The 9691-nt window shown below is 40.6% G+C and overlaps 1 protein-coding gene across 1 annotated transcript; it reads left to right on the plus strand.

Moving 5' to 3' along the window:
- The first annotated feature begins 1075 nt into the window (after nucleotides 1–1075).
- Nucleotides 1076–5449, plus strand: LOC143614819 (uncharacterized). Its single transcript, XM_077088140.1, has 7 exons — nucleotides 1076–1103; nucleotides 1205–1378; nucleotides 2210–2865; nucleotides 3593–3852; nucleotides 3928–3973; nucleotides 4055–4384; nucleotides 4847–5449. Exons 1-7 carry the CDS (start codon nucleotides 1076–1078, stop codon nucleotides 5447–5449), a joined length of 2097 nt encoding a protein of 698 aa, XP_076944255.1.
- Nucleotides 5450–9691: the final 4242 nt, after the last annotated feature.

Below are 9691 nucleotides of genomic sequence, written 5' to 3' on the forward strand. Positions count from 1 at the left end.
CCTGGCTCAGGCTGTTAACAGTCGGTTCAGACCGGCTATTTCAGATGGTGCCTCGCCGATTGTCCCACAGGTTCACGTACAGGGGAAACCGACATTTAAATCTCGCCCGTCCTACAACAACATAGTTCCCCATTTTCACGGACTGGGATCTGAAGACCCGTATTCACACTTGTCAGATTTTTCAGCTATTTGCGGGTCTATCGGTGACGGTACATACGATCAGGATGAGGTTTGGTTGCGGTTGTTCCAGTTTTCATTAAAAGACAAATCCAAACACAGGTTCAACTCGCTACCGATGCACAGTATTGAGAACTGGGGTGAGATGCAGCAGTTTTTCCTTAACGAGTATTATTCACAGTCGAAGACCATCGAGGCCCGAATGGAGATTAGACACTTTTCACAGTTACCGGGTGAGTTGTTCCACGAAGCTTTTACTCGTTACAGGGAAATGATTAGGAAGTGCCCGCACCATCAGATTGAGTTGTGGGAGTTGGTTAAGTGTTTCGTTGATGGGTTGACATATGAAGACAGAAAACATTTGAAAGCTTCATGTAATAGTCAGTTGTTGAATCAACCCGAGGAAGATGATTGGGAATTTTTGGAATTTATGTGTGAAGATTCTAAGGCAGAGGCAGCAGCAGATCGAAGACGAAAAGTCAGGGTCACCCGAACAGTTAAATCAGCCTCGAGCGAGTTAGACATAATTGCTGAGTTAGAACGAGAACTCGTGGGTTATCGAAAAGAGAAGAAGAAAGATGTTTGTAAAGTCGGGGTGAAATTCCTAGTTTGTTCAGATTGTGGCGAGTTGGGGCATAAGGTTGAAGATTGCCCCGGGTTGATGATGACGAGTATACCGACGAGGAGGAAGTCACTTACGCGTACGGGGAGTCCAAGGGCCAAGGGTTCAATTCGAACACTTATCACCCGGGCCTAAGAAATCACCTGAATTTCAAATACGGGAACACGTCAAACCAGTCGAACCCGAATTTTTAGGGGTCCAGTCAGAACCGACAGCAGAACAGCTACCGACAGGGTGGTTCGAACAGTCAGTATAACAGTCGGGGATATAACAGATATGGTTACCCGGGGTAACAGTTTGTCAGGTAATCAGAATCAGGACCAGCAGAAGGGTAGTTTGGGAAATTCAGATGAGTTAATACATTCAAAGTTAGATGCGTTGTTGAAGGTCGTGACTGATAATCAGAAGGAAACGCAGAGACAGTTCGAGTTGGAGACAAGTTAGCAGAAGCAATATCAAAACAGATTGGTCAGCTCGCAGCAGACATGGCAAAGTTGCAGAAAACTGCGGGTCAGTTACCGAGTGATACCACCGCAGCACCTCAGTTCGAGTTCGAGTTCCAAAAAGCACGTCAATCAGGTAAGTATTTTAAGAAATGGGAAAAAGTATGATAATAAGGTTGAGGGTCCACCATCTCGGGTCGATGGGGTGGTGGAAGATATTGATGAAACAGTCGTCAGTGACGACGAACTAGAACCGGTTTTAATTGAAAATAATAAAAGTGAAATTAAAATAAACGAACCGGTTCTGAATGATGGTAACAACAATTCTAAGGACACGGGGAAGGCTAAAACCGTCCCCTATCCCGATGCCTTGTTGTCGCCATCAAAGGCGAAAATGGCATCTAAGCGGGGCCCACAGCTGGAAGAAATGTGGGAAACGTTTAGATAGGTTAAAATTAACATTCCTCTTTTAGATGCCATAAAACAAGTTCCCGCCTATGCGAAGTACTTGAAATATTTGTGCACACAGAAATGGAACCGAAAGATCCCTAAACAGATTGATTTAAAAGATAATGTGAGTGCAATTCTTTCGGGTGCTCTTCCACAAAGCTACAAGATCCGGGAACGCCCATTATATCCATTCAGGTGGGTGATTTTAAAATGACACGGGCACTCCTAGATCTTGGAGATAGCATTAGCATCCTCCCGGGAAGTCTGTACGATCAGTATGACTTCGGTCCGCTTCGGGCAGTCGCGACTACGGTTGTTCTCGCGGGCCAGACACTGAAACTTCCCCGGGGAATGTTACATGACGTGATCGTTAAGGTGGTAGATTTTTACTACCCAGTTGACTTTTTGGTTCTCAATTATGTTTCGGGTGAGAGAACCAAACAACCCACGGTTATCCTCGGTAGGCTACTTTTGGCCACCACAAATGCCAAAATCGATTGTCGAACCGGTATTGTAGACGTGGCATTTGGTAACCATAAGCTTAGACTTAATGTTTTCACACATGTAAATAATTCTCCGGTTGATGATGAATGCTTTATGGCGGATATCATTGACAAGTGCATTCCGTTATACGACTCGGTCGTGGACACGGATGGCACAACGGAGACGTGCTTTATGTTTGACAGGTTACAGGTGGAGACTGATAAGCAGCTGGAAGAGGAGGAGAAGAAGCTAGAGGTTGCAGCTTTAGATCAACCCCCGTGGTCGGTTCAGGTGGAACCGCTCCCCGAGAAGATCGATACCGGGTTGAAACCATCTTTACAGGAAGCACCGAAAGTCGAACTGAAGGAGCTACCAAGGCATCTGAAATACGCGTTTTTGGGTAAGAATGATACATTGCCTGTTATTATAGCTTTTAACTTGTCTTTCGAACAGGAATTTGCTTTGCTGAAGGTGCTGGTTGCGAATAAGGAGGCGATCAGGTGGACCATCGCGGATCTGAAAGGGATTAGTCCCTCGATAGCTATGCACAAAATTTTGACAGGTCCGGATGTGAAACCCGCGCATGATGCACAGAGACGGTTGAACCCGAACATGCGGGAAGTTGTGAAGAAGGAGGTGCTGAAGTGGCTCGATGCTGGAATTGTTTTTGCCATTTCAGACAGCACATGGGTGAGCTCGACTCAGAAAGTCCCAAAGAAGGCGGGCATCCAAGTCGTCAAGGACGACTCAGGTAACAAGGTTGCCACCCGGCCGGTAACCGGGTGGCGTATTTGCATTGATTATCGAAAACTGAACACGGCAACATTGAAAGATCACTTTTCGCTTCCGTTTATCGATCAGATTGTGGAAAAGCTATCAGGTCAAAAGTTCTATTGTTTTTTAGATGGTTATTCGGGTTATAACCAGATAGCTATTCATCCTGAAGATCAGGAAAAGACTACGTTCACATGCCCGTATGGGACCATCGCATTTAGGCGAATGCCATTCGGACTGTGTAATGCCCCCGCCACCTTTCAGAGGTGTATGATGAGCATTTTTTTCCGATATGGTGGGGGAGTCCTTAGAAATCTTCATGGATGATTTCTCAATTTTTATCACATCTTTTGAATCTTGTTTACATCAGCTCGAAAGAGTATTAGAAAGATGTGTTGAAACAAATTTGGTTCTTAGTTGGGAAAAGAGCCATTTTATGGTCCAGGAAGGGATTGTATTGGGCCATGTTGTGTCGAGTCGTGGGATCGAGGTGGACCGAGCTAAGGTTCAAGTTATTTCCACCCTACCTCATCCCAAAAATGTCAAAGGCATTAGATCTTTCCTCGGGCACGCCGGGTTTTATAGAAGGTTTATTAAAGGCTTTAGTGATATCACCAAACCCTTATGTAACCTATTGTTAAAGGATGTCCCATTTGATTTTAATGAGGAATGTGCTAAGGCCTTTGACATTCTGAAACAGAAGTTAGTGGAAGCCCTGATTTTGCAATCACCGGACTGGAAATTGCCTTTTGAAATTATGTGTGACGCGAGTGATTATGCAATCGGGGCTGTTTTGGGTCAACGGGTTGAGAAGAAACCCATTTCTATATACTATGCGAGCAAGACCCTCTCAGACGCTCAGTTGAATTATATCACAACTGAGAAGGAGTTGCTCGCTATAGTGTAAGCTTTGGACAAATTCCGTTCTTACATATTGGGTAGCAAACTAATTGTTTATTCTGATCATTCTGCAATTAGGTACCTCATGGACAAGAAAGATGCAAAACCCCGGTTGATCAGATGGGTTTTGTTATTGCAGGAATTTGATTTGGAAATCCGGGACAAAAAGGGAACATAAAATGTCGTAGCAGATCATCTGTCCCAGATTGTGTTAGAGGATGGAGACTGGGACGGGCCCATTAATGAGTCCTTCCCCGACGAACAGATTTTGGCGGTTTCCCAAAACCCTTGGTTTGCTCATATTGTCAATTTTAAAGTTGCAGGTGATTTGCCCGAACATTGGCCAAGGAGGAAGAATAAACATTTGGTGTCACAGGCGAAGCAGTATATTTGGGATGACCCCGATCTGTTTAAGATTGGAGCTGATCAGATGATTAGGCGATGCATACCGGAGGAGGATGTTAGATCAGTGTTGGAGCACGCGCATTCATCTGCGTGTGATGGTCATTTTAGCGGACAGAAAACCGCGAGAAAAGTGTTAACTAGTGGTTTTTATTGGCCAACACTGTTTCGAGATGCTCACGAGTTCGCGACACGTTGTTTGAAGTGTCAACAACTCGGGAGTATCTCCAAGAGGGATGAGATGCCCTTGAAACCGATCCTAGTAATTGATATCTTTGATGTGTTTGGAATCGATTTCATGGGCCCATTCCCAAACTCGTACGGTAATTTATACATCCTAGTGGCTGTTGATTACGTCTCTAAATTGGTCGAGGCGATAGCTACTAGGACAAATGATCACTCTGTAGTTTGTAATTTCGTGCAAAGCAACATTTTTTCAAGGTTTGGAATCCTCCGAACTATAATTAGTGACGGGAATTCTCATTTAAAAAATTTTAAATTTGGAAAGTTGTTTAAAAGATATGGGGTGGATCATAGAATTGCAACGCCTTACCATCCACAAACGAGTGGACAAGTTGAGGTTTCAAATCGGCAGATTAAACAGATTTTACAAAAAACTGTTCGGACGGACCGGAAGGATCGGTCAACTAAGTTGACCGACGCCTTATGGGCCTACCAAACCGCTTTTAAAACGCCGATTGGAACCACACCATATAGACTTGTGTATGGAAAGGATTGCCATTTACCGGTTGAGATTGCACAACGTGCTTATTGGGCTACTAAGGAAGTTAACACTAGCTATGATGATGCAGGTAAAGCTAGGAAATTAGCGTTGTGCGAGATCGAGGAGTTTCGGGATGAAGCGTATGAGTGTGCATCAGCTTACAAGGCGAAAATGAAGAAAGTTCATGACGTGAAGATGCGATTGAAAAGCTTTGAGATTTGTCAAAAGGTATGGTTATACAACACTAGGATGAAGCTTTTCCCGGGTAAGTTGAAGAGTAAGTGGACGGGACCGTTTGTGATTGTTGGAGTTGGTAATCACGGGCAATTCGAGATTGAGGATTTTGATGACCACATTCGACAAGTGGTAAATGGCTATAGGTTGAAGCCATATTTGGAGATGGAAGACATTCACAAAATGAACAAAGAATCGGTGAGTTTCATTGTGACCTCACCGGTTTATGAAGATAATTGACACATTCGAGGCATTGTCGAGCTGTAGACACGCAATTCAGCGCTGACCGGGAGGCAACCCGGGGTTTGTAAGTATGTTCCAGTTTATTTTCGTTTTGTTGAGACGTTGTTTGACTTTTGTCTCGAGTTTTGTGTAGCAAAGTCCAAGTGTGGGGAGGATTTTGGTGAAGTGTGCATCATGGAGGTTCAGTAAGCTTTTGGTCAAATTCACGGCGTTCCAGGTACGTATTACAAATTCCGACTTCGGAAACGTGTTCAGGGAGATGTCGGGATGTCGAAAAGTGACCGGGTCGGAAAATGCCCGACCAAAAAATTGGAAAAACTTTCTATTCATTGGGGACCATCGCGCTACACGATGACCCTGGACGGCTAACCATCGCGCTACGCGATGGTTGCTAAGATATCCCAGACGTCTGACGTCATCGCGTAGCGCGATGACGCTAGACCAGCCACCATCGCGCTACGCGATGGTAGCCAAACACTAATCTGATTAATTTGGGTCACGTAGCGCGACGCTTACCCCCATGACCCATCGCGCTACGCGATTGGTCCTAAAAAAATAAATAAATAAAATAAATAATAAAAATAATTAAATAAATAATTAATAATAATAATAATAATAATAATATTTATTTTATATATATGTATCACCACAATAAAAATAAATAAATAAATAAAAATTAAATAAATAATTAATAATAATAATAATAATATTTATTTTATATATATGTATCACCACATCCCACCACCGCCTTTCCACATCTTGTGATGTTTGTCTGTTGTGTATGGTTTGTATATTTGTATATTTTTGTATATTTGATTGTGTTGCTTTTGGAACTTTGTGGTTGTGTTTGCTATAAACCCTCACGAGACCCACTCGTCCACCCGGGCTATCGGGGGTTTAAAGGGCTTGTTGCATACGTAAATGCAATCGTGATTTCGTAGGTCTTTTATTATTTTTAATTGGTTAACAAAATTTTTTATGAAACTGAATAACTCGGCTCGGTAATGTTTTTATAATATAATAATTGTAACTCTCGAAAGACCTAAATCGTTATACTTGTGAGTGGTTGCTTATACATGTCTCGAGATTTGTGCAGATTTGATTATTCAGTATTAGTCGGAAATGGAGACGTGTGTCACGAGTGTGCTGAGAGTTATGGGCCGAGTTTAGCATTGCATTGTCGTGATTATCAGGTGATTTCGGTTTCATAAACTATTTTGTTGTTTTTATTTTAGTTGTTAAAACTGTAATTGTATAAGTTGCTTCAACCCATCACATTTGTTCCCCGAGTTTTCGAGTACTAAACTGTATGTTCAACCCCGTCCCTCAAATGATTATTAATGGTTTTTATTATTTTAACATTGAGGACAATGTCAACCTCAAGTGTGGGGATGGGGGGAAAATTTGAAAATTTTTAGCCCGATAGTACCTCGAAGAGTATTCAGAAACTTAAGTTGTTAACTGTCACTTATTGCTATTAATGCCAAGTTAGAGGTTTTTGGTCATGGTTGGTTTTTCAGCTTCTCGATAGTTTTCCCGACAAATGTTTTTAAAATGAGAAGTTGAAAATGGAATCGTTTAGGCGGGGATAACGAGTCAAGGGGACAGGTATACATGTTTCATATCGGTATGGAATCGTGAAGCCACCCATCGCGTAGCACGATGGGTATGGAAGACTGGGCATCGCGCTACGCGATGCCCTTCATTATTGACTGCGTTGACTTTTGGTCCATCGCGTAGCGCGATGGACCAGGGAAGGAGACCATCGCGCTACGCGATGGTCCCCAGAATCGTGAAAGTTAGGGTTTTTATTATATATTACGTTTTGACGACCCTAGACTCCATTATCGAGTTTCCAGAGCATTTTTGGAGGAGAATAGCCGTCCACCATCACTTCCATTCATCTCAAGGCCCCGTACATGATCCTATCCATCATAACCGAAGCTCGAGAGATGCCGAGATGCGGCTAGATACTTCGAGTCATACCCGGGATGTATAGTTTGTAATCTTTCAGTTATTTCTCATGTACTAGAACGATTGATTGTAATTATCTTGATGTTAATCTATGAGTATTGATGTCTAGTATTATTGTGCACAACGTCAGTTTAGGTTTATTTCGATCAGAACGATTATTGTGCCAGTTGCTATTGTTTATAGGATTGTTTTGACCTGTTAATTGCGAGAAAGCATACGTTTGCCCTTAGTTGAGTCACACTGGCAGGGACCGTTTGATAACCAGTGCCGTGTGTTAGCGAGCGTGGATGCTTAAGGTTTAACCGGTTAGTCAGTCTGTAGTTGACACAGGATAGTTTATCTGTTAAATTGCATGAGATTGCTGTTTGTTTGCTTACTTGAATTCTCGGGTGTGATTTGTCTTTGTTAATCGATTGAATACGTGATTGCTTGTTTGCTTATTATAAAAATATAAACTGTTTGCTAGTGTGATCAGCACTTTAATTGAACTACTTCATAATATCAGGAATTGATTTCACTTTACACTGACCACATACTCCTCGTGGTTCGACACCCTACTTACCCTGAATAGTTTAAGGTGATTAGGACACTGATTTATTTGTTTTTGACTAGATAGCGACAGTCTAGCATCAGGAATTATAATGATGGTCATGCTAATAATGAGATCGACCACCATAAGTGACAAGGATTGATCATATATGAGAATAAAATGTGAAAATACAAAAGTCAAATCACATAATCCCTTGAAATGATAATACAATGTTCTCTCATATTTATAGTCTTGCGTGAAAGAAGCATAATACATATACGATTATAAAACTAAAGCTTATGAATCATGATTATTAAATGGCATGACCAGCTAGACCATACTGAGTTAATGATGTGAAATTTATTAAAGAACCAAAAGATTCTTTCTAATAATTATACATGTAATATTGCTCTCAAGTGGAATTATTTATTTACCAACTGAAGGAGTGTGTGAATTCCTAAATGTCTTGGAATTGAGAAAATGATACACATATCCTAACATGATACCATTTAGTGTTTTAAAATCGATGCATCGTCTAAATGGTTTTCAATTTCACAACATGAAGTTTGTGTGATTTGTGGCTTAGCTAATGAGATAGCAAGCACAATATTCTAGATTTTCATATTTATTTCGGTAAATCACTATTAATAGATGAATTGACTTTGTTGAGACAATCGTCAAACGTTTACAATTGGTTGCAATGCCAATGATCATGAGAGAAAAAGTTCATGTTTTACTTGGGTATTTATCAATTTACATGCATTCACATCGAGCCAACAAGTTATGATACTTCCTCCCCATTGCAATTGGTTTAGGTCAGTAACTAAGTATTTCTCATCTAATATTTCGTGTGTGTTATATGCTAAAATTAATCTACCATAACGCACAAAGATGAGACCACAAAGGAAGTTGGGGATTTATGTCGGTATTAAATACTACATATGATTAAATACTTAGAGCCATTAATGAGATATGTGCTTATGACTCATTGGTTTTCACTTTAGTAAATCAAGATTCCCAACATTAGGGGCAGATATAAAGCAGTTGAAAAATGAATTTAGTTGGAATGAATTATCATTGATCCTCAAACTAAATTATATGAACTAAAAGTTCAAAGAATAATTCATGTATAAAGATTAACGAATCAATTATTAGACGATTCACTGACCAAAAAACAAAGTGTCTAGCTAAGACACCTGTAACAGCTACTAAAGCTCCAATTAATATTATTGTCCAAGAAGGATAATCACATATTGATAATGAGTCTAACGTACGCATGAAGCGTTGTAGACTAATTGGTTCCAAAGGTAAAATTTCCTCGAAATTGGAGCAAGTTATAAAGATGATCAAGTCGAGGTACAGTAGAAAGGTCTCTTAAAAGACAATAGACATAATGGTTTTTTAAGAACCTCAGGTACCTGAAAACAAAATGCACTCAATAAATATGTATTATCATGTCTATGAGATTTATGGAATCGAAATAAAATCGACGTCGTTATAATTTTGTATATAATATAGCGCTTGAAAATGATGAGGATCAAGATTTAAGATCTGCCTATGAAAATTTTGATTGGCCAAAGTAGAAAGACGCAAATAGGGCAGAGTTGAATTCTCCAAATAACGGAAAGTTTTTTGGACCAACACTCCATATAACTAAACTTGTAAATTGTGTTAGATACAAACGGATCTTTTGTATGAGTTATGAAAAATGCAATTAAGTGATATAAGGCAAAGTT

The sequence above is a fragment of the Bidens hawaiensis genome, unplaced genomic scaffold, assembly GCF_021521415.1.
Source record: "Bidens hawaiensis isolate Kalapana, Puna unplaced genomic scaffold, B.hawaiensis_p1.1 tig00041166_1, whole genome shotgun sequence".
Lineage (NCBI taxonomy): Eukaryota > Viridiplantae > Streptophyta > Magnoliopsida > Asterales > Asteraceae > Bidens > Bidens hawaiensis.

Coding starts and splice junctions, on each gene's coding strand:
- LOC143614819 (XM_077088140.1), top strand. CDS start 1,076: ATGGTTACCCGGGGTAACAGTTTGTCAG. Junction 1,104..1,204: donor CCGGGGTAACAGTTTGTCAG/GTAATCAGAATC, acceptor ACTGATAATCAG/AAGGAAACGCAGAGACAGTT. Junction 2,866..3,592: donor CCATTTCAGACAGCACATGG/GTGAGCTCGACT, acceptor CTATTGTTAAAG/GATGTCCCATTTGATTTTAA.